Raw genomic sequence first — 23,442 nt, forward strand, 5'->3', positions numbered from 1 at the left:
CGGACCCGCACGGGCGCGCCTCCCGCAGCGGGGCGTCGGCACAAAGCGGCCCCACACAATGGCCCGGCCCTGCACGCGGCGCAGCCTGCAGCCCGGCCCGCGAGGTGGCACTCACATCTGGGAAGCGAGGGCCGGTGGTCTACGGGTACCCAGATCTTCTGCACCCGGCTCTGAGTCAGCTCCAGGGGCATCTTCGCGGCTGCGCCAGCGGCCCACCAGATCCCGACGCGGGGCGGAGTGCGGCCGCCGACCCCCGGAACAAAGGCGAAGAGGGGTGTGTGCGCCGGCGCGCGGCTCGGAGAAGCCTGGGGCCGGGGCCGGGACACGCGTCCCCCGGGCACTCGGTGTCGGCAGTGAGGGACGCGGGGCTGCGGGGATGCACGACCCGCTCGTGTGCAGCGGAAAGCCGTGGGATGCTTGGGCGCAGTGACAGCGCGCTCCGCCGCCGGTGTTCTTGCACGCTTCTCTTCAGCTCTGCTGGGAAGCCCGGCGCGCCGCCTGCCTTTTAAGAGTGGGGCCGGCAGGGCGCCCGCGTCACCGGGGGCGGGCGCATTCCGCGGGCCCCAGCGCCCTTTCACGTGGGGAGGGGGTGAGCCGACCCGGCGGCCTCCGGCGCCCCCTGCGGGCCGTGGGTAACAACGCGCCTCCCTTCTGCTGCCCGGCTGGGGCCTCCGCGACGCCCGGCCGAGGCAGCGGTCCTAGCTCGCGACATCCCCGCCTCCGGTCATCCCCTAAGGGCGCCGGGCTCAGCTTCCTGTATAATTCCACTGCCTCAGCCCACCTGTGCCGGGAGGCAAGTGACGGTATTACACTGTCCAGCGTGGTCCGTGGACCCTACAGCCAACCCCCACTCCACCCCAGGATGCTTTTTTAAATGCATGCTACTGATTTGGCCCCTTTTGGCAGAGGGTCCGAGACCCTGCATTCCTAACGCGCTCAGAGCAGGCGTGGCCCGGGGGGTAGGGGGTGGGGGACCCGAGCCAAAGCTGCTCCTGGACACCTGTGAGCCGTAGCTCTCCACGACCCCGGGCCCGGACCTCAAGGGGGTTTCCCTGGTCCGTCGACCTCGTCCGGCCCACGTTCCTGAATCCCTTAGCAACCTGGGCTGTGCAGAGCTCTGCTCCCCTCATCCACCCTTAGGCCGGGACCGTGGGAGGCGCGCCGTGCTGGGCGAGAACGGGACAGAAAGCCCAGGATGGAGGCGCTAGACTGAGAAGAGAACAAGGCGGGGGGTACAGCTGGCATCTTGGTTTCCCATGCACCGTGTACACCATAAATGTGCTTCTGTCTCTCCGAGTGAATAAAACTAGACCCGGTTCCGACCTGCAGTTCGTTTCCCGCCTATAAGCCCCAAAGTAAGTACTAGGGGGCGGCACTTGATCATGCAACACCCCCCGCCCCAAATTCAGGCCGTTGTTGCTACACGCGCTGCGGCTTTCCCAGCTGCTTGGTGTGCTGCGCCCTCTATCCTCGTCCACTCCTCGCGGTGCGCATCGCCACAGAGGCCACGGGGGAAGGTGCGGGTGTCCCGGGTCAGGCGGGGGCCCGACACCCACGAGCTTCCAGACAGGGAAGCCGCTCCCGGGCCTGGCAGGGGCGCACGCTCGGCGCCCGGCTGCGCTGCAGCTGGAGGCACGAAGGCGGCGCTCGCGGAACCCACACGGCGGCGGCGGGCTCTGAGCCGAGTCTGCCACACGTCGCTCACGTCCCTCATGCTCTGCAGGGAAGGCGCCCGCGCCCAGGCGGCGGCCAAGGCTGCTCGCGCCCCGCCCAGGGGCCCGGGCGCCGGGCAGCGGCCACCTGGCCGGGCCCCCGGGTCCGCCCCGCCCCGGCGCTCCCTCCGACAGCTTTGCTGACGGTCTGGTTTCGGCGCTCGGGCAGCTGTTCGGAAACCCGAAGCATTGCATTTGGACTTGTTTTTCTGCACTTAGAGCATATGCCAGAGGTGACACGCTAGATCGCCCAAAGGAGAGTCCCACTCCTGAAATAAGAGTCGACTGGGCCGAAGAGGAAAACGGCAGCCAGCGAGCGCCCGTCCTACCCCCGGGAAGAGTTTCCACCCCCAAGTGCTCCCAGGGGTCGGGGAGGGCTGCAGGCCCTGCCCGTGGAGGGAGCGGCTGCACCCCTGCAAGGAGCGTCCCCAGTTCCCCGGGAAAGGCGGGGCCTCCGCGTGTCTGCTGCTCGCCCACCAGAGATTTTGCACACACCCGTGGCCAGGCAAGCAGACAAGGCGGCATTCTTCTACCTTCCCTCTGAGCTTGCAAACACGAAGCTGGTTTCAAGTGGGCGGGGGCTGCACTGGCAGAGGCACAACTTTATTTAATCTCTGACCTAGGTAACGCATCTGAGGAGGGCCGGCTCTCAGGACGCCAGGCAGCTGACGGCCCAGAGACACAGCCTCGCACCAGCAAGCGCGCGACACTTTTCCTGGAGGTGGAGAGCAAATACTGATTCTTCCCTGGTTGCCTCCTGCACCCCATAAGCAGCAGGTGCAGAGAAATTAAACTCAGTCACCTCCTGCTTTGGGTTCTAAGTGTAAACTGGCAGTGCCTAGTGACAAGGATGGATTCGCCCTGAAATTTTTGTTTTGTCTTCATGTCCGGCTAGAATTCTTGTAGCATTTACAGCCCCAGGGAAATTAGGGTAGAGTCCCCATGGTAAATAAAATTGCCCCATCACACAAAATTGTTTCTGAACAACCCAACTGCAACTGTTCCAAGAACATGCCAGTTCAGGGCTGACCGGTTTAGACATCCTGGGAACTTTTCCCCCAGTTCTACTAATGGCCCCATCTTCACCCCAAAAGTCACCCTCCCTGTCTTCCGTGACTCCCCTATCCCCAAGCTGGATGTCATGAATGCAGTCCTTTGGAAAACACTGCCAAGAATGGGCACGTCCCCCGTCACAGAGTAACACCCCCACAGCAGGTGATGTTTTCCCTCAGGTTCTGAGTCAGGGTCAAGGCCTATTAATATCCTATTACCTATAGGAGGAAGCGTCAAGACCACCCTCTTGATTTACAGGAAGGAGTAAAGGGACTTGAGATTAGAGAGACCATGGCCTAGGTCAGAGGTCAAAGAGGAAAGCCAATTAGGAACAAGGTTTGCTCCTGTGGGCTTCTGCCTCCCCTTGCACAGACAGCAGGCCCACAAGGGACCCCAGACAGGCCTCCCCAACCCCAGTGGAATCCTAACTTAGGACAGGCAGGTTTCGATTGAGACCATCTCAGAACAACTGAGCCTTCAGAAGGAGAGAGCAGAGAAAGAACTTGACTGCGTATAATAAGACACTAACCCCAGGAAAGTTATTTAAAATGATGCTCTAACGTCTGTGAAGAAACTACAAGCACTTGGTGGCAGCTCACAGAGGTGCATCACATCACTGAGCAGGGACAGGGCTGCAGGAGTGGTTTTTCTCTGGGGCCTCGTTTGTTCCCTCTCCCCAACACCTGCCAATGTCATGGAACTCTCACCAGCGCCCCAAATGCTGCTGTCGCAACCGCAACACACAAGCCCATTTCTGTGGTCCTGTGCCAGCCATAGCCAAATTTAAACTCTAAACCATGCCAGGACCTCCCTCCTCCCCAGGGAGAGAGATTGGTGACAAGCTGTGGCAGGCCTTGAGCAATCACAAAGTGCTAATTAGACTCAAAGTGTCATCATTTGCTCCTGTGAAAAGTCTCACATGCGAAACAGAGAAGTGAAGACGCCAAAGAAAACATGGAACTGAACCCTCCCATCACCATCCGACCAAAGACGGGCAGAAGGCAACATTTTTTTGAATAAAATATGTACAAGTGCGGTAGCTCACGCCTGTAATCCCAACACTCTGGGAGGCTGAGGCAGGCAGATCACCTGGGCTCACAAGTTCGAGACCAGACTGACCCAGAGTGAAACCCCCATCTCTAAAAAATAGCCGGGCATTGTATCGGGCACCTGTAGTCCCAGCTACTTGGGAGGCTGAGGCAAGAGAATCACTTGAGCCCAAGACTTTGAGGTTGCTGTGAGCTATGACGGCACTGTACTCTACCGGGAACAGCAAACTAAGACTCTGTCTCAGAAGAAAATAAAAATAAAAAATAAAATATATGTAGCTTGTACATGTATGGGAGCAGAAACTGTGATCCACACGATGGGACATCGGGGGCTTGAAAAAACAATTCATAACATGCAAAGAAGATGTTTTTAGTAGCTTTATTCACAATTACCAAAACATAGAAGCAAGCAAGAGGCAAATGGATGACCCTCAGTGCACCAAGGCGATGGAACGTGAATTGGCACCAAAGAGAAATTAGCCACCAAGCAAAAAAAGGCACGGACGAAGCGGAATGTGTGTCACTAAGTGCAAGGCACCAATCTGAAGAGGTGACATCCTGTAGGATTCCAACTACCTGACATTTCGGAAATAGTAGAGGAAAAAATCAGGAGTTGGGGGAGTGAGGAATAAACTGACAGAGCTCAATGTTTAGGGCTGTGATGCTGCTCTGGGTGATACTGTAATGACGGCTGCATGTCATTATATGTTTGTCCAGACCCAGAGAATCTGAGCCCCGGTGTCAGCTGTGGACTCTGAGCGGTGGCAAGATGTGGAGGTAGTGTCATCAGTCACCACCTGATGGGGATGTGGATGGTGGGGGCTGGGCATATGTGATGGGGGAGGGGTAGAGAGCTACTCCGCACTTTCCCCACAATTTTGCTGTGAACCAAAAACTGCTCTAAAAAATAAGGCTTTAAAAAAAATCGTGATTTTCTACAAATATCACATGATTTTTTGCCTCCAGTCTTGCGGACATCAATGTCTCATCAAGGGAGCATAAAGAGGGTCCACTGTGGCCACCGCCTGGCTCTGAGTGAACGTGAACAACTCAGACGTTTTCCTCTGCCCAGTCCTGTCACGCCACCTCAGGGGCCTTTCCTTTCTCTTAAGGACACCCCTGAGCTCAAGGCCAGGTTCCTGACGCTGCCCACTGATGCTTCACGTCCAGAATCACACAGGCAACAGGATGAGAGGATTTTATACTCTCCATCAGCCGCCTCTCCCAATGACAAGATGCAGCAGTTGTGTCACAAAACTTTTTGTATCATGACTTCAAAATCCCTGGCATACTCTGAAAATCAGACATCTCTAGCTAGCAGCGCTGTGGCCCTGTCAACGTGCCGGCTGCATCAGAGGCAGCCCATGGAGGAAGCTGGCTGAGAGGTTCACGGGACTCTGTGTACTATTTTGCAACTTCTTGTGAGTCCATAGTTATTTCAAAATAAAACATTTTGTAAAAATCACTTATAGCTTAGCTTTCCCAAATGCTGGGGAAAAAATGCATAGATGCTCAGATTCAGCCTTGGAGGCAGGAGGGGGATTGGCAGAAAGGCAGTGAAGAGCTTGTGGCGATTTGCTGTGCTGGCAACATCTGTGTGTCTTGCAAATGACACACAGACACAAACTGAATTCACACTAATCCTGCAGCCAGCCGCACAAAAACTGAATCAAGCTCCAGCTGTATTTTCTCTTGGGAGAGTGTCCATTTCCTGGCTTTGTACAGATTTCAGGGAGAAGATCTGTGAGTTTGTAAGTCTGAAGTCACCAATTTGCATGCTCAGATGCAGTTGGGACTATGAGGTCCGCACAGAGCCTGTCTTTCCCTGAGGTGGAAAGTGGCTGAAAGCAGGTGACTACTTAAGATGCGCACTGTCTCGGTAACATGAGCCAGCCTGTCCACCTGTGTGTGGTGCCCAGAGGTTATCAGATGCTCACGGGCAGGACCTGTGCCTCAGACACTGCCGGGAAGAAGCTGCAGGCAGAATCTCAATTCCCATGGGTCCCACCAGGGAAGAGAAAGAGATGATGGAATAGCTGTCATCATACCCTTACAACCAGCCTCATGCCACTGTAAGAAGTAGCCCCCCACCCCACCCCGTCCAAGAGCTTGTCATTGAGGACCACAGAAGAAAATGTCCCTGTATTAGAATGAAAGCAGGGACCCGAAAGAGAGGTGTTGGGTGAGGTGAGAATATGCCTAATGCAGGCTCAGGGTTAGCCCACAGTAGGATGTTGTTTGCACGCAACCGGGAACAGAGCAATTGGAAATTTCACGTCCATCTCATTGTTCTTTGTTTTTTCCTGCTGAGTCCAGGACGCATGAACCAAAAGCCAAGATCTCTCAGTCATTTCAACATGCAACGAGTAATCCCTGACAGACGGTTGTTCCAGGATCTATAAAGTCACACAATACCTGGGTCTTGCAGAAGTAAGAATACGCTTTTGTAGCTCAGCACCTGCCGCTCAGTGGTTAGGTCACCGGCCACATACACAAGACTGGCAGGTTCGAACCCGGCCCAGGCCTGCTAAACAACAATGACAACTACAACAACAACAAAATAGCCGGGCATTGTAGCAGGCGCCTATAGTCCCAGCTATTTGAGAGGCTGAGGCAAGAGAATCGCTTAAGCCCAAGAGTTTGAGGTTGCTGTGAGCTACGATGCCACAGCACTCTACCCAGGACTATGTAGTGAGACTCTGTCTCCTCCACCCAAAAAAGAAGAAAAATTTGCTTTTGTATTTCACTGTGTCTCCCCAACACACACACTGATCTTTTTCCTTAGAGTTGACAAAACTGAGGCGCAGAAATAGAAAATAAATTGCCTGTAGTCTCACAGCTGATAAGCTGAAGAATAAAATAGGAGCTCTTCAGCTGGCCTGGTGTTCTTTCAGGTTTCTCCCAATTAAATCACTTTGCAACTACAATGTTAATCTCCTTCCCAAAGATAAGGCTAACAACAAAATCTGAGGTCCAAGTGTTTTAGGTGATGTTTGCTGAGTTACATAGGGTTCATTTATAATGTGTGGATTAGAATCATCTAAAGAAAACAATCACAAGATTAATAACTAAAAACTTACAAATGGCCCTACAATGTAAAGTGTTATAACACGGATAACAGACGGCCTCTCGGAGACACTCACACACCTGCAAGCTTTAGCAATCACACCCGAGAGCCTCCCGGGGACACAGGAGACAGGCACACGGCCAACTCCAGTGAGGTCAACTTAACCAAAAATAACAGTTTTATGAAATGAAACTGAATTAGCACTTCAAAAGAAAAAAAAAGTGGAGGAGGCCTTGGGCTTTGTGCACACTTTTCAAAGATTTTAGGACGTGCTAATTTATTTGTCAAGCAAACGAGAAGTAAAAAGAAACACAGTCATGTGTCACTTTGCGATAGGGATGGTCTGAGATGTGCGGTATTAGGCGATTTCGTAACTGTGAGCACCACAGAGGCACTTACACAAGCCTGGACAGCACAGCGACCGCTTCTAGGCCACTCCCAGGCCAGCACCTGGGACCGGGGCAGCTTGTCACTGCCCTGACGCTCTGGGCAACTGTGACACAGTGACAAGTATGTAGGTGTGGAAACACCTAAACTTAGAAAGGGACAGGAAAAACACAGTCAGTGTGTCTGTACAGGGCACTCGCCGGGAACCGAGCTGCAGACTGGAAGCTGCTCTGGGTGCGTCACTGAGTGGCGAGTGACTGTGAAGGCCCAGGACACTCCTGTACCCTCCTGCGGTCTTTATGAACCCTGTCCACATAGGCCGCACTAAATGTATTTTTAAAATAGAGTAAATTGGCCAGGTGCAGTGGCTCACATCTATAACCCAGCATTAGTGGGGGCCGAGGCAGGTGGATTGCTTGAGATCAATAGTTCAAGACCAGCCTGAGCAAGAATGAGATCCCGTCTCTACGAAAAATAGGAAAACTACTGGCTGGAAATTGCAGCCGGTGCCTGTAGTCCTAGGTACTTGGGGGGCCGAGGCAGAGGGAGCTCTTGAGCCCAAGAGTCTGAGATTGCTGCGAGCTGTGATGATGCCACGGCACTCTACCCAGGCTGAGAGAGACTCTGTCTCAAAGAAATAAATAAAATAAACTACAGTAAATTGCACTGTGACATTATGACAGCTACATCAATAGACAACAGGAACTCTTCAGCTCCATTATAATCTTAGGGGACCCCAGATTCTATACACGGTCTGTCATTGACCAAGATGTCATGTGGCAGATGATGATACTCCTGTATCTCCATCTTCACCCAAATTATTAGCTAAATCTCACATGTCCGTTGCTAAGGAAAGCATTTTCACAGAATGGCGGTCCTGCAGGGGTCGGGCAGGATGACGTTTTCGTGAGCTCAAAGCAGCTCCATTCTATGAGAGTCCAGCAGAACTTTAAATTTCGTAGTTGTAAAAAGAAACAGGTGAAACTGTTTCAGTAATAGCTTTCATTTAACATAACGTATCCCAAATATTATCCTTTCAACACATTGTGACATAAAATAGTATCGCAGGATCTTACGCTCCATTTTGGACATTACATCCTTGAAGGATGAGAGGGAGCCAGTCACCCACGGAAGACACCTGGGACAAAGACCTCAAGGTGGGACTGCTGGGGCGCACAGCACAGGGCAGGATGGGCTAACACAGGCAGGGTCCTGGAAACCAGTGGAAAGATAGGCTTGGCCCCTGAGAAAGTCAGGATGTGCTGGCGGATACAGAGGAGGATATGCAAGGGAACAAAGGCGTCACCAGGGCAAGGACTTTCTAGCATGCAGGGGTGTCCATCCCGAGCACCTGGAACTGTGCCGTAGACACAGCAGGTGCTGGCTGAATACTGCTGGGCTCAGTGAGAACGTGTTCAGAGAGCGCAACCCCTGGTTGCTGTTGAGAGCTGGATACAGACAAGCAGTGATTTGGGGACCCAGACATTGTCACAAGGCCAAGAGCCGCCGCGGGTCTGGGGTGTGAGGAAGAGAAGAAAAGCCGAGCTCTCGGGCCTCACCCGGCCCCCACACTCAGTTTCTCTTCTGCCCTCTCTCCCAAATGGTGTTTATCCATCCTTACGAAATGAAAAGCGGAGGGTGAGCCAGAGGCTTCATTCTGGAAAATTCCTGTAAGACACTGGAAAACAAGAGGTGGAGCTAGGGTGGAGAAGAGCAGGGTGTCAGCACCTGTGACCACTGCAGGACATGGTGGGGGCCTGGAGGAAAGACTCCCTCTGCTGGGGACGGGCAGAGTGGAAAACCCACCGAGAACCTGACCTGTCAGGTTACCCGGGCTCTGCCAGAGGGGCCAGTACAGGGACTCAGGGTCTCCCCTTTCTGCCTCTCCATACACAGTGGCCTCCAGTTACCATCTGCCTCCTCCTCCAGGGGGGACTCTCAGGTGAGCCCCCATCATCCTGCTCTCACTGGCAGCTGTGCTCCCGGAGATGCACCAAGCTACATACCACTCTCTTAGGAGTTTGGCTGGTGACTCAGCCTCCCCAGGCTCAACTCTCTGGGTGCACCTGCCAACATTCTGCTTCTCAAGAGCAAAGTCCGGGGACAAACGGACCACCTCAGACTGCAGTGGCCCCACGGTCAGATGCCCAGGGGAGTTGGCCGAGGGGCCGGCCAGCTCTCTCCTGAACAGCTATCTTGCTTCTTTTCATGGTAAGCCATGGAAATATGGCCTAGAACACAAGTGGCTTTGTTTCTTGCCAGCCATGGTCTCAGTGACAAGTTCTGAGACCCAAGTACAAGGAGAGATTGAAGAAAAACCCAGATGTGCAGTGAGGGCCAGGTGAACTGAGGGAAGTGCTCTGGGGAAAGACCCATTCCAGGATAGGGGACACGTGGCCACTGGTCATCCCTAAGCCACCCCACGCTCCTGTCCTGATGACAATTTCTCCCAAACATGAACGCAGAGGCCCTCGCCATAGGCCAAGTGTCACATCCCCTCCCCAAGGCAAAGACGCCCCAGAGCATCACTAGGTAAACTGCACCTAGGGCTGTGCAAGGGGACAAGTTAGGTGGCCGCTCCAACACCCGTGGGTGGCATCTAGGCCCACTCCCCACCAAACCAGCACTGTGAGTTTTCACTTCCAGAAGAGCCTCCCCGGGCACCTCAGCTTGGCCTCCTGGCTCACGCTGTGTGCTCCATCCTCAGGGCGCTGCAAGCTGGAAGGCATCGCTTTCCCTGAGCCAAACCCATCCTTCCAGATGTTCCTCCTTGTTCTCATCCTGTCGCTGGACACAGAGGGAGCCGCACCCCTGCCAACAGCAGCAGTGGCCCACATGTGTGAGCAGCTGTCATGTCACTAAAACACACATCCTTTAGGCCAGGTGTCCTCAAACTATAGCCCGCAGGCCATATGCAGCCCGCCTAGGACATTTATCCAGCCCACTGGGTGTCTGTGCCACCGCTGCCTGTCCTGCTTAGCAGCCACCTCGTCCTGAGGCCTACAGTCCGGCCCTCCAACGGTCTGAGGGACAGTGAACTGGCCCCCTGTTTAAAAAGTTTGAAGATCCCTGCTTTAGGCTAAGGAGCCCCACCTTGGGCTTTAGGGGAGCAGAAACACAGTTTTCACATGGCCCCAGTAAAAGGACCATGCAATCCTCTAGACTAGACATAAGGGTGGACACCTAAGCTCTAGACTGGACATAAGGGTCGACTCCTAAGGTAAATGCTGAAACAAGCCTTGACTGAAAAAGTGTTTCCAGGGAGCCTCTGGCTGGTCACGGACATCTAACCACGATGGGCAGGTGTGTCTGGTCTCCAAAGCTGACCCAGAGAGACTGGGAGGGCAGGAGAGAAACAGTGTGGTGTGAGGTGGGGACGTGGCCCAGACCCTGCCTGACCCTGTCCACAGCTACTCTGGGCCTTGTTCCCTTATCTGCTACTGAGCTGTTTCTAAGCATCTCCTGTAAGTCCCCAGTGGCAAAGACCAATGGTCCCTGCTGTTCTCAGTGAAATACAAATAGAAACTTGATAGTAATTACTAGATCACAAAACTTAGCAACAGGGACAGCTATCCACCTTAGAATCACCGGCCCAGTGTGGGACACAGAGATGTTCAATAAGGACAATGTATGCCTTTGCAATGGTTCAGCTAGGCAACACACAAGTACCGACTCCCGCCTCGGGTTGGTGAGAACGCAGGGCTCTGAGGGGCACAGCAGCCACCTGCTGTGAGTCCTCTCTGAGCCAGGGTTCTGGAAGCCCGTCTGCCTCCAGAGGCCTTATTAGGACTGGGCTGGACACGAGCAAACGAGCTCTCAGAAAAACTGCAAACTATTCAATCAGCCCTTAAATGGGCATTTTTTCTAACTGTCCAGGCCCACCCCAGTGGGGGATTCAGACATTTGGAGATGTGTCCTCTGGCCATGGCAGGTCTGTGGCCCACTCGACAGTCAGTGACATCCCCCAACACACACACAAGGGCGGGGGTGGGGGGTGTTCAGCCTCAAAACAATGGAGGCTCCTAGCCCAGAACTGGGGAGAACAGAAACTGGAACCAGATCACGTTCTTCTGGGGACAGGAGGGGACAGGCTCTGTGTTGCAAGTCCAGCCCGCACCCGTGATTCCAGCACTCACAGTGGACCCACATCAGGCCGAGACCCAGACCTGGCATCCTGCCCTGCTCTGTTCCACTCATCCTACCCTCTCTCCCAGTGGAAAACATTCTAAAAATAGAACCGAATCAAACCAAAAACTAAATAAATAAAATGCAGGTTCTGGACAGTGATGCCAACTGCATGTTGAGAAACCCGCCCCAGCTGGCCTGGCTCAGCGAGGAGCATCTGCATCAGAGGACGGGACGGAGAGACCCCATCCTGGTCAGCTCTCTGTTACTCCTTTTAAGGTGGACGTTATCAGAAGCATACACCTCCAGAGAAAGGCACGGGGGGTGTCCCAGCCACCCAGAAACCATCCCTGTGGGGAACAGCTGGCGAGCTAGGCCTGGGACAGAGAACAAGGCACCGAGAGAACCAACAGCGACCTGTTACTGCACGTGCGACGTGCGGGCAGGGGCCTGGCGGCCTGTTGCTCCACAAACAGAAGCCAGAGGTGCATGGAGACGCCGTCCTCCAACAGTGGACAAGAGGCGGCAGAGAGACAGCAAACGCCTGCCCCATCACGATTCCTGACGCCCACCCATCAAGAACGTTCATTCCTGAGGGGAGCGCTCATCACCAATGGCAAATCAAACCAGCTGGCCTCTGACCACCCTGCACTGGAAAGATCCTATGAAGCTGGGGGGGAGGGGCCTGACCCCGGCCCTGCTCTGCGTCCCAGCAACTCAGTGACTTTGCACAAGACATTTGCCTGCACTCCAAGTTTGGGATGATCTTGGGGCTTCTTTTCTGTTTTAAAGTCTGAGTCGAGAGCTGCTGTATGAAGTGACTCTGGGTATACAAATCTGGTGACCTAGCACTTAGTCACACATTGACCAACCTGGGTAGTCCAGGGGCCAGGAGCCATGGCCTGGGTGAGATGTTCCTTTGATAAGACCCCCCGAGCAGTGCCTGCGGCAGGGTTCACGAAGCATGATACGGGTTCACACCCCAACTAGAAATATTTATGTTTCATTTACCATTTTTTAAAATCAATAAACGTATTTTTAACAAGTATATATTTAAACATTTTTCCTGTGGCAGCTTTGGCGTCTGACCATTACACAGCTTGAAATTGATTTGATCTTTTTTCTTTTTGAGACAGAGCCTCACTCTGTCACCCTGGATAGAGTCCTGTGACATCATCATAGCTCATAGCAACCTCAAACTCTTGGGCTAAATCCATCTTTCTGCCTCAACCTACCAAGTAGCTGGGACTACAGGCTCCTGGCACCACGCCCAGCTAGTTTTTCTAATTTTAATAGATACAGGGTCTTGCTCTTGCTCAGGCTAGTCTCGAACTCCTAAGCTTAAGCATTCCTCCCACCTCGGCCTCTCTGAGTGCTATGATTACAAGCGTGAGCCAGCACACCCAGCCTGATTTAATCTTACTTAGTATTTTGTGTATACCCACAATCAATCACTGTGTAAAGACACCTATAATCCCAGCCCTTTGAAAGGCCAAGACAGGAGGATTGCTTAAAGCCAGGAGTTCGAGATTCCAGATAAACCCAGCAGCATAGTGAGACCCTGTCTCTACAAATAATTTTTTTTTTAAATAAGCTGGGCATGGTGGAGCACACCTATAGTCCCAGTTACTCAGAAGGTTGAGGCAGGAGGATCTCTTGAGCTCAAGGCTGCAGGGAGCTCTGATCACACCACTGCACTCCAGCCTGGGGGCCAGAGCAGGATGTCATCACTAATATAAATACAATAAAGACAGGAAGCCCTGGAAACACCGATGGTGGATACAGGTTAATGAGAAGGAGTCGAGGACATGTCAAAACAGACACGGGGTCTGTTCTGCAAGGGGTTCCCACTGGCCAACTCTGAACAACAAAATAGACGATGATAACCAATTATAACCCAGAGGAACATCGGGCCCAGGAATCCATTCAAATGTAGATAAAAGGAAGAAAGGAACACAGGAGGTAGGGAAGCGTCTCCTTAAGCAGAAAGCCAGTGCGCAGAAAGCCAGTGCGTAAATGGAAAAGGACCATGTCATCTGGGAGTCACCACAGGGTGATCGCACAGGAAGAACTGTCTCACACAGGCATCACCAAGTGGTGAGAGTCTGACGAGAAACAAGGTTTCTGCAGGGCCGCAAAATCCTCATCAACCAGGAAGGGGAAACAGCGATCTTACAGAAGGGAAAGCTGGCAGCTTCCATCCTGAGGAAGGATCAGAATTAGCCCCATCAGCCTCAAGGGCCCATCACTGCTTCTCAAGTATTCCTGCCAAACTCAGAACCAAGAGGCAACAGACTGACCCAAATTGAGGGACATTCTACAATACAAGGAGCCTGAATCTCCTATGTACACACCTGTGTTCATAGCAGCCTCATTCAGAACAACAGACAGGTGGACGCACTCCAGCGTCCCTGGACAGATGAAGGGATAAGCCGAGTGTGGAATACAAAGATGACGAAATATCATTCAGCCTTAAAAGTAATGCGGCCCTGTCCGCTACTGCGATAGGGACGACCGAAGAGGAGTAACCCAAACACAGAAAGACAAACCCAGGTGTCCTCCTCATACGACGTCCCTTGAGTAGTCAGAAAGAATGGTGGCTGCCGGGCCGGGGAGGGGAGATGGGGAGCTGCTTAAGGGGTTCAGAGTTTCAGTTTTACAGATGAGGAAGCCCTGTAGATCCATGGCACAACACGAACATACCAGCACGACTGAACTGTACGCTGAAAAATGACTAAGACGGTAAATGTTATGTGTTTTTGACACAATTAAAGTGTTTTGCTTTTTAAAAAAATCAGTGCCCAAAAATAGATAATATTCAGTGCCTATACTTTTCAAAAATTCCACGGCCATAAGAAGCAGGGAAGGGTGAGGAGGACTATTCTAGATAAAGGGAACTGACCTCTCAGCAACCTGCAAGCCTAGATTAAGCCCTGGGTCACGGGCGGTGTCTGTAGCTCAAGGAGTAGGGCACTGGCTTTATATACCAGGGGTAACAGGTTCAAGCCTGACCCAGGCCTTAAACCTGCAAAAAAAAAAAAAAAGCCCTGGGTCACTCAGAATGTTGTTCTCTCTCTTGCTATCGGTAGATAACACCAGTGAGGCCAGGCACAGCGGCTCATACCTGTAATCCCAGAACTCTGGGGGCCCAAGGCAGATGGACTACTTGAACTTAGAGACCACCCTGAGCAAGAGCAAGACCCAGTCTCTACTAAAAACAGAAAAACTAGCCGGGCACTATGGGTGCCTGTAGTTCCAGCTACTCTGGAGGCTAAGGCAGGAGGATCTCTTGAACCCAGGAGTTTGAGGTTGCTGTGAGCTATGATGATGCCACCACATTTTACCCATAGTGACAGAGTGAGACTCTGTCTATAAATAAATAAATAAATAAATCTAGTGGGAAACTTGGGGAGATTTAGGGAAGGTCTGTACATTACATAATAGAATAGTATCAGTGTCGATTTCCTGATTTTGGTTTGAGGACATGCACCCTGATCCTTGTCTGAGGACATACACTCTGAAGTATTTAGGGACAAAGAGGCGTCATGTCTGCATCTAAATCTCAAAAGCTCAGGGGGGAAAATGTGTATTTTTGTCTCTCTCCACACAAAGACATATATACGTAAGTACATTCTCCCTCTTTCTCTCTGTATATAGATGACACAGAGATATTATCTATAGGCAGGTTGATGGACAGCTGGACAGACAGGAAAAGAGAGAGATGGCTGGGCAGAGACGGAGTGAGGGAAAGAGGGAAGGACAGAGAGAAAGATAAAATGTTAACACTTGCAGAATCGGGTGAAGGTGCAAAGGGAAGGCTTTGCACTATTTTTGCAACTTTTCTGTAAGTCTGAAAGTATTTCAAAATGAAAAGTTAAACCTCAAAAATGTTAAAGGTCATGCAGAGCATAAAATGGTAATAATTCTGCACATTCACCTGAAAGGTCCTACTTCACATTAAGAAGTTGAACACATACATCTGATCAAAATACTTAGGAATTTTGAACGAATGATGAATCAAGACATTTCTGACATTTCAAAACCCAGCGCTTAAAGATAAGAACAAACACATCTGATGTGACTCTCCATTTGCTGGCAACTAAAGGCAGGTGCCCCAGGTGAGACTGGTCCTCTGTGGAGAAGCGGCTGCCTGAAGCTTCTCTCACCCCATCACGGACCATGCATTACACGGCTCGATGCAAGATGCTCCTGGTGATCAGAGGAAGCAGGAGAGGACAAAGGTGCGGGATAGCCTTTCAACGTCTGAGACGGCTCTCCACAGGCCCAGGTCACCCTTCCTCGTCCACCTCCCTGGCCAGATTTAGTCATGGGGCCACACACCCCTGCATGTGATGGGGGACAAATGCCCAGGAATCCCATGCTGCTGGGGAATGCTAGCGGCCTGCTGTGCTGTCCTGTAACTGTGACACAATTTTCAACAAACACCTTCTGAAACACAGTCTTTTGCTATAAACAGAGTGAGACAAGGTATGCTTTGCAGACAAAACCAGTGATGCTGATAGATTCACTCTCCAACCTACATCTACCACGCATTGCTGCAGTTATCTGTCAACAGTTCACGCTTCCCGGAGCACGGAAGTCAGTCACAGAGCACGTGTTAATCAGAGCACAGGAAGGTGGAGACGCCCCCCTCTACACAGAGAGGCCGCACCACTCCACTCTTCTGGGCTGATTGGACTTTATTTAGCTGGTGGGGAGAGGTGGAGCCCCTGATTTCAGAGAAGGTTGTTTTCCATCCCATCCCACTCCCCTCTGCGGGACACTTGTCAGGATGTGACCATGGGCTCAATTCCTTTCCGCTAAGTCCCTTTGGTCTTGGATTCTATTACCGCCCAAAGCATCCCCAGCTGATGATCAGATATAGATACTAAAAGGTCAATATAAACTTTATAATCAGAATGTAAACAATATAATCAAGAACAAAACCGTTTACTTTGGATCATTTCCCTGTCCTGCTACAAAAAGCAACCCAGCCAAGCACCTTGCATTCTGGCCTGGCCACAGCCCTGAGAGCCCGAGGGGTCACGTGGGGCTCTGCTGGAACTGCCCAAGAACACTGTCCAGGACTCCCACTCACCTGACTCGGCAAACTTACATGGCCAGAAAGGGCCTGGAGTTCTTTAATGCTGGCAGAGGGGGGGATACTGCTCTAGGGTAAGGGTCCAAGCCCCACAGAGAGGGCCCCTGAGTGGACTGCTGGTCCACCACACGGAGCATGGTTGAAACCCTGGTGGAGCCACCTGGAAGTCTGGACTCCCTCTGCCACCACCATGTGCCCTCAATGGCCTGCTTGTGTGGCCTACTCTCCCCACCCTCGTCAAAACTTGTTTTCAGAAAAGGATCTAATCCCCTGACATTGGCATCACCTTGTAAGTGGATTACTGAGGGTGCTCACAGTTCCTTCTAGCAACCTGCCCAAGCAAGGGAGGGATCAAAGGTGAGAACTGGAAGTCCTTGTGGCTGAGAAGGACGCATCTCTAGGTCACAGGAAACCCTCTGGCTATGACCTGGTGGCCTGAGCGCTTCTACCTCTGGCATCCTCGTGGAAAGCACAAACTTGGCCTTGGCTATTTAAATCAGTATTCTGTGTCTGGGTCTCAATAGATTGAGACCCAAGCCAATTTGGAGGAGAACCATATGAGAGGAGAAAAAGAATGGAGCTGGTTACTAAACCTGACCGTGGTCAAAGTCAGTGGCCTCCCGGTATCCACCCTCCCCGACCAGGAAATCAGAGTTACTGGGATGGGGCTCAGGTGGTGCAATTTTCAAGAGCTTTTCCAGTGATGCTCCTGCCAGTCCCCACCGCCACCTGCCCTGGTGCCAGCCCTGCCCAGCTCCTGGCCACCTGTTCTGCCTGACAGCGAGGATTTTGTCCCTTGCTAAGAAGTGAGGACAGGTGCACAGGGAGCAATTAGTAAACAAAACGGCAGGATGTTCTGGAGAGAATTGAGAGTCCAGAGTCCAGCCGCCGAAGCTGGCATTCCGGGCCTGTCTGCAGCCTTTCTTCCCACGTGGCTTCTGACAAGCAACTCAGCAGCTTTGAGAGGGTTTGTGTTTGTTTTGTTTTTGAAAATGAAGAACTGAGTTGACCTTCTGAAGGAAGGCTGGATAAGTTCTCAGGATACTAAACAACTAGGTAGTTTCCAGACAAAATTCCCTGCAGCCAGAGCCCCTGGAAGTCCCCCGGGAGGGACAGGTGTGGCCCAGAGGACTGTCTCCTAGGGACGTACGAGTGTGCATGGGAGCATCTGTGCACTGTGCTCTCCAAGTCCAGGCCCTGCTGGGCTCATCACAGTCACTTTCTGAGCCTGAGGCAACAGGTGGGTCCGTGGGGACTGACAGCCGCTCTGGCAGTGAAGCAAGAGGGTCCCTGGGGAGCTTGAAAAGGCATTGCACTGTCTGGCCAGGGCTCAACCCTCTGCCCTCCTAGCCCTGGCCCCAGACCCTGGACTGGACAGCAAACTTGACCCACACTTGGATGCTGTCCAGCTGAGGCACAGGCAGCCCCCCAGCCCCACAACCCAGGCCCTGGTGTGGCACAAGCCTAGAGGAGGGATAGGGCCCAGGGCCACCTGCATTGCCCAGCCAGCACTGTGACTCTAGCCCACCAGCTGGACGCCCAGTGCTTGCCTCACCAGTCACTTTGCACTTTCTAGCTAATCACCAAGTGCTGGTGTGGAGACCTGGCCTGGGAGACCCTGGGCAAGTCAGGGGAAGGGGTCACCCGTGACTCGGCAAGCTCCTGCTTCTCCCAGAGGACACGGCTGCTGCACACCAGGCCCCACACTGGCCCAGCCTCAGCGACCAGAGGGCTGGACCTCAGATGATTCCAATTCCATTCTTTCCCTCCTCCCCCAGCACCACCCTGGACGCTTGCTGCCCCACTGGGGCGCTGGGGTGGGAAGCAAGAGGGAGTGGAAGAGGAAGAACATCGGGAGGGAGGGACGGAGGAGTGTCTGCCGAGGCTGAGCAACTGGAAACCCCCGGGACCACAGCCTGACTCTTATCGTTTTTGTTTTATTGTAGCAGAACACACATAAGGTAAATTTTACCATTTTAACCATTTTTAAGCATTCAGTTCAGCGGCATCCATCACCATATCCTTCCAGAACATTTTCATCTTCTCCAAGAGAAACAAAACCTCTGGTTCCCGCCCCTGGCCCTGGCAACCCCCATTCTACTCTCTGTCCCTGTGGGTCTGACTGTAGTAAGCTCACACAAGTGGAATCATGTGGTCTGGCTTATTTCACTCATCATGGTGTCCCCAGGATCTGTCCACGCCACGGCACGCCTGAGACTGCACATCCCCTTCAAAGCGGCATTTGGCTGATCCCTTCATCCTTCGGGGGACACTGGGGTGCTCGCACCTCTCGGCTGTTGTGAGCTGTGCTGCTGTGAACGTGGCTGTGCAGACATCCGTTCCGTTTCTGTCTTCACTTCCCAGTTCTCATCTTTAAGCGTCAGCATCAGCCTTTGCCGTGTGATCACAGAGGAACACATTTCACAATTCTGTTATTGCCCAGAGAGCAAATACCCGGAGCGGCACATCTTAGTTAAGGATCATTACAAGTAAAGCAATCAGAATACAAAATCGTATACGTTGCGTGATCAACTATATTAAAAACAGGAGGGAATGGCAACGTTAATGATGGCTACTTCTGATAGGGAAAGATGCATTTCCTTATATTTTCTTTTTTTTTTTTTTTTTTTGCAGTTTTTGGCTGGGGCTGGGTTTGAACCCACTACCTCTGGTATATGGGGCCGGCGCCTACTCCTTTGAGCCACAAGTGCCGCCGGATTTCCTTATATTTTCCTGTCTACCTATCATGAGCCTGTATTATTGTTATTGTTAGAGAAAAAAATGACTCTTCTCTGTCAGTCTGATTGCGTTAGGCCTGTGTGTGGGACCTGGGGTTCATGCTGACTTGCTTCGCAATCTCATTCATTCATTCAAAAGAATGCTAATTACAGATGTTTTTAGAGCTGATTACATTGAATTATTGAGTCAGATTACAAGTATCAGGGAGGCAGATCTCAGTTTGTTAAGGGATGCTGCTGGTCTGGAGTTAGTCACATGCTCAGGGGTCACTCAGCGGCTCAGGGGTCATCTCAGCACTTATCACCCTGGAGTAAACACTGGGCTTATCCACCCCACCCCGAGAAGCCCACAGCTTGGGCCAGCAGGTGGATAATAGGGCCTGCATGTCCTATTATCCAACATCTATGTACTCTGAGAAGAAAATTCCCTTCCCAGGAGCCAGGCATGGTGGCTCACACCTGTAATCCCAGCACCTGGGAGGCCGAGGCAGGTGGATTGCCTGAGCTCTCAAGTTGGAGACCAGCCTGAGCCAGAGCGAGACTCCATTTCTAAAAAATAGCCGGGCATTGTGGCAGGCTCCTATAGTCCCACCAACTTGGGAGGCTGAGGCAAGAGAATCACCTAAGCTCAAGAGTCTGAGGTTGCTGTGAGCTGTGACACCACAGCATTTTACCAAGGATGACAAAGTGAAAAAAAAAAATAAAAAGATTCCCTTCCCACCTTGGCCCCTCTGGTCTCAGTGCCTCAGTTGAGCAGTGGAAAGCCCACTTGTGACCATGCAGCCAAGGGCAGATGGGCTCCCCTGGCCCCCCTGGCCTGCTGCATTCCTGGGCCTCCACTCCTGTCCTCTGATGATCCCCGTGAATGGCTACATCCCACAGCTGCGAGAAGTCCAGCTGTTCACCCCAGGGCCACTTGTGGGAAACTGTCTGAGGGATAGATCTTTCAGCCTCTCCCCAGGCCCCATTCTTTCTCCTGGTTGCTGTGGGTCTTTCAGCACAGACGGGAACAGTTAACTGATCAATGATCAGAAAGCTTTAAGTAAAGAATAAAGGATTTGGACAAACAGCTCAAAAGCAGCATAGCACAGCTGAGGTCAGGCTTTTGGAGAGGTAGCCGTCATCTGCTGCTCCTCCCCGGAGGGAAACCAGGCTGCTAGGGCTCAGATTCCAGCTTTCACACTCACTAGCTGTGTGACCATGGACTAATAACTTAACCTCTCTGTGCCCCAGTTTCTCCACCAGTAAAATAGGGAAGATAATAAAGCTCTACAAGTTTTAGCTATTATTATCTTTAGCTAATAAATGAGTATGGAACATACCAGGGAATATGTTGGGCACTTTAAAAGGATGGTCCCTGATCTTTAGAACTCTGGAACCAGGTAGATACTATATACCAGGTAGATACTATACCAGACATTAGAAGACAATCTCAGAGAGATTAAATAACCTGCTGGGGGAGAAGAGGTAACTGGGGCTGGGGGCGTTTCCGAGCACTTATCCTCATAGGTGGCGACTGTCCCCCCAGCGAACCTGTCACTGCTTGGTCAACTCCTTTCCAGAAGCAGAAGGGTGGAGCGCACACTGGGAGAGAGCAGGAACTCACCAAGGGCCCTCTGCCCTCAAACACTGCCCTGCGAGCCTGCATGCTGGGATACAGCGGCTCCCACAGCAGCAAACCCTTCAAGGCCAGACAGCCACCCTCACCCCCAGGGAAAGTAACACCTGGCTGCATTCTACAGCACCGCCCCCCCACACACACACACATTGATGTCAGGTCCTGAGGGACAGGAAGGGGACCTGCGGGGCAACCCTGTCCTCTCCCAGAGCCTGAGCTTCCCCACCTTCTCTTACCTGTCATAACCCAAGTCCCCTCTCAGCCAGGCCTCCGGGGGCCCCAAGATTGAAGGCATATCCCCTGCTTTGCTCCTATGCATTTTCACTTCCACACAATGACCAAGTTGGGCTTGTTACCTCCATTACGGTCCTGTCTCCCTCAAAGAAGTTTCTGTCTGTTCTGTCACTGACGGTCTCCTGACCAGGAGCCAACCTGGCAGGCAGCAGGTTCAGCGTTAAGTGGGGAAAGAATGAGGGAAGGAACAGCACTACACACATGAGCACCGACCCACAGCCTCACACGCAGACCCGAAGCATGGGGCCTGAAGACACCTGGGATGTGATGGCCTTTAGCTCTCTGCATAGCCTGGGAATCACTGGCTTAAGATTCCTGAAGTTCCCTCTCACCATCAAGGCTGGGACCCCCCCACACTTGCAGCCACAGAGTTCCTGTGGCCCCCCTCTTCGGGGCCTCATACCAGCCCTGAGGCAGCATCCACTCTCCCCATATGCACCGCCACCCATATGTCCCCATGTGTCCACCCTCACATGCTGATTGTCACGCGTCCACCTCGTGTGCCCGCCCCCCTTGATGCCCACCCTCACATGGCTGCCCTCAAGCCACCCACACACACACCCTCCCAGAGTCACAGCTCTCAGCAGCAAACTCCACTCCCGATGGTTCTCCATGCTCCCACACAAGCCCACCTGCCCTGCACCGAAAACATCCCCTTGGCTCCCTGTGACTGGGCCCTCTCGTGTGTAGGAAACAGCAGGTGACAAGAGGCACTCATTCTGAGAGCTCTGCGGCAGCTGAACACACCAGGCAGCTCCAGAATTTCCAACCTATTCACTGTGAGGAAACCTAAGCAGCCAGTCAGGCCCTGTCCTGTGGAAAGCTGGGAAACCCACAACAGAAGTCCCGGAGAACAGCCACCTGGCAAGACAGGGCATTCACCACCAGGAGTGCCAGCAGCACACGGCCCCAGGGGCAGCCAGGATGGGAGGACCCTTCCTGCACAACTAACTCACCCCCCAAGGGGTGGGGGGGCATGTGCAATCACGGGGCTCTTGTCTACACTACCCATCTTCTAGAAAAGTAGATTCAGGAGAGGTAACCTTGAGCCACTCAAATTAGTGGCAGCTAGGACTAGAACCCAGCTTGTCACCCAACTCATTTTTTAAATGAGCACATTATTAAAATATACAAAACGCACAGCTCCACAGTTCTCACAGGGGATCACACCTCTGCCACCCTCCCCCTTGCAAGAGCTGGGTCACCACAGGAGCCCAAAGGAACCCGTTCCCTGACTCCCGACACCGATTCACTTGTGACCTCATATCAGTGCCACTGGGTCTGGCTCTGCTTGCAGGACACTGTGTCCAGGAGATGCTTCTCTGCTGCCTCTCACAGCCAAAGTTCGTTCCTTGCCATCATCTCAGGCCCCGCTGCGGGAACATACCACACTCCACATTCAAGGAAGGTGGAGTTGTCTCCGCTGTGGGACTCTCTGAGAACATGCTTCCACGTGGACTCACTGTGTGATCACGCGTGCCCACCAGCGGCTTTGGCAAGTACTGCTCAGCGGCCTCCTAGAGCATCACGCCGAGCTCCACTCCCACGGGGGAGCTCCCACCACGCCACGGCCCCAGCCACACTTGGTCTTTCTCTTCTTAGCCACTCTGGTTAAGACAGGTGTCTAACTGTTGTGCCTCACTGTGGCTTTCATGTGCATTTCCTGGGTGACCCGGGAGGCTGAGTATGCCCACTGCCACCTGGATATCCTCTCTCACCAGCACTGGGGGCAGGACAGGGATGCCAGGTTAAGCTGTTTGGGTTTTCTTGGTTTGGTTTTTCCTTTCTCCCCTGTGACTTTTGTAGATGGAACAGGAACAAAGCAGCTTCTGGAACACGAGCCAGAGCTTAGGAGCCAGTTCACCCAGGGACCCACGGCAGCCTCAACCCAGCCAGTGGGATCTGGGGCTAGCAAGGGCCTGGCCCAGCTGTGCCGTCATCAGACAGGAATGATGGTGACAGCAGCACCATGGGCCGTGAGCTCACGTGAGCTCCACACACAGACCCTGGGGGCCGTGCTTAGAGCCATGTCCACATTTTATCAACACCCCTTGCACCTGAAGTCGCCCCAAATCGCCAGGAGGGACAGGAAGGAAGGAGAGAGGGGACACAGCCAGACTGAGATGAAACCCACGGTTTTCTGGTCACTGCCACCATTGAACAGTAATCTTATATTTCTCCTTATTCCTATGCACAGGAACCCAACAGGAGGCAAACTAGGGCTTGAAGGGAGAAGCTGGGGATGCCTTAACCTCCAGTGGAAAGAAAGAAAACAAGAGCCACTCATGAGCTTCTCCA

The 23,442-nt window shown here is 52.7% G+C and overlaps 1 protein-coding gene across 2 annotated transcripts in view; it reads right to left on the reverse strand.

Annotated features, from left to right (window-relative positions):
* PFKFB3 (6-phosphofructo-2-kinase/fructose-2,6-biphosphatase 3) overlaps nucleotides 1–23,442 on the reverse strand; it is a 70,900-nt gene that overhangs the window by 24,073 nt on the left and 23,385 nt on the right. The window contains exon 1 of one of the 2 annotated variants that reach the window (XM_003786830.3): nucleotides 116–463. The exons of the other annotated variant lie outside the window; for it this stretch is intronic. Within the exon in view, the coding sequence (XP_003786878.1) occupies nucleotides 116–191 (76 nt within the window). The 5' untranslated portion in view covers nucleotides 192–463. Of the gene's footprint in view, nucleotides 1–115; nucleotides 464–23,442 lie in introns of those variants that run through there. 2 annotated transcript variants of the gene reach the window in all.

The sequence above is a fragment of the Otolemur garnettii genome, unplaced genomic scaffold (genome assembly GCF_000181295.1).
Source record: "Otolemur garnettii isolate 467f Iridium unplaced genomic scaffold, OtoGar3 scaffold00019, whole genome shotgun sequence".
Classification (NCBI taxonomy): Eukaryota; Metazoa; Chordata; class Mammalia; order Primates; family Galagidae; genus Otolemur; species Otolemur garnettii.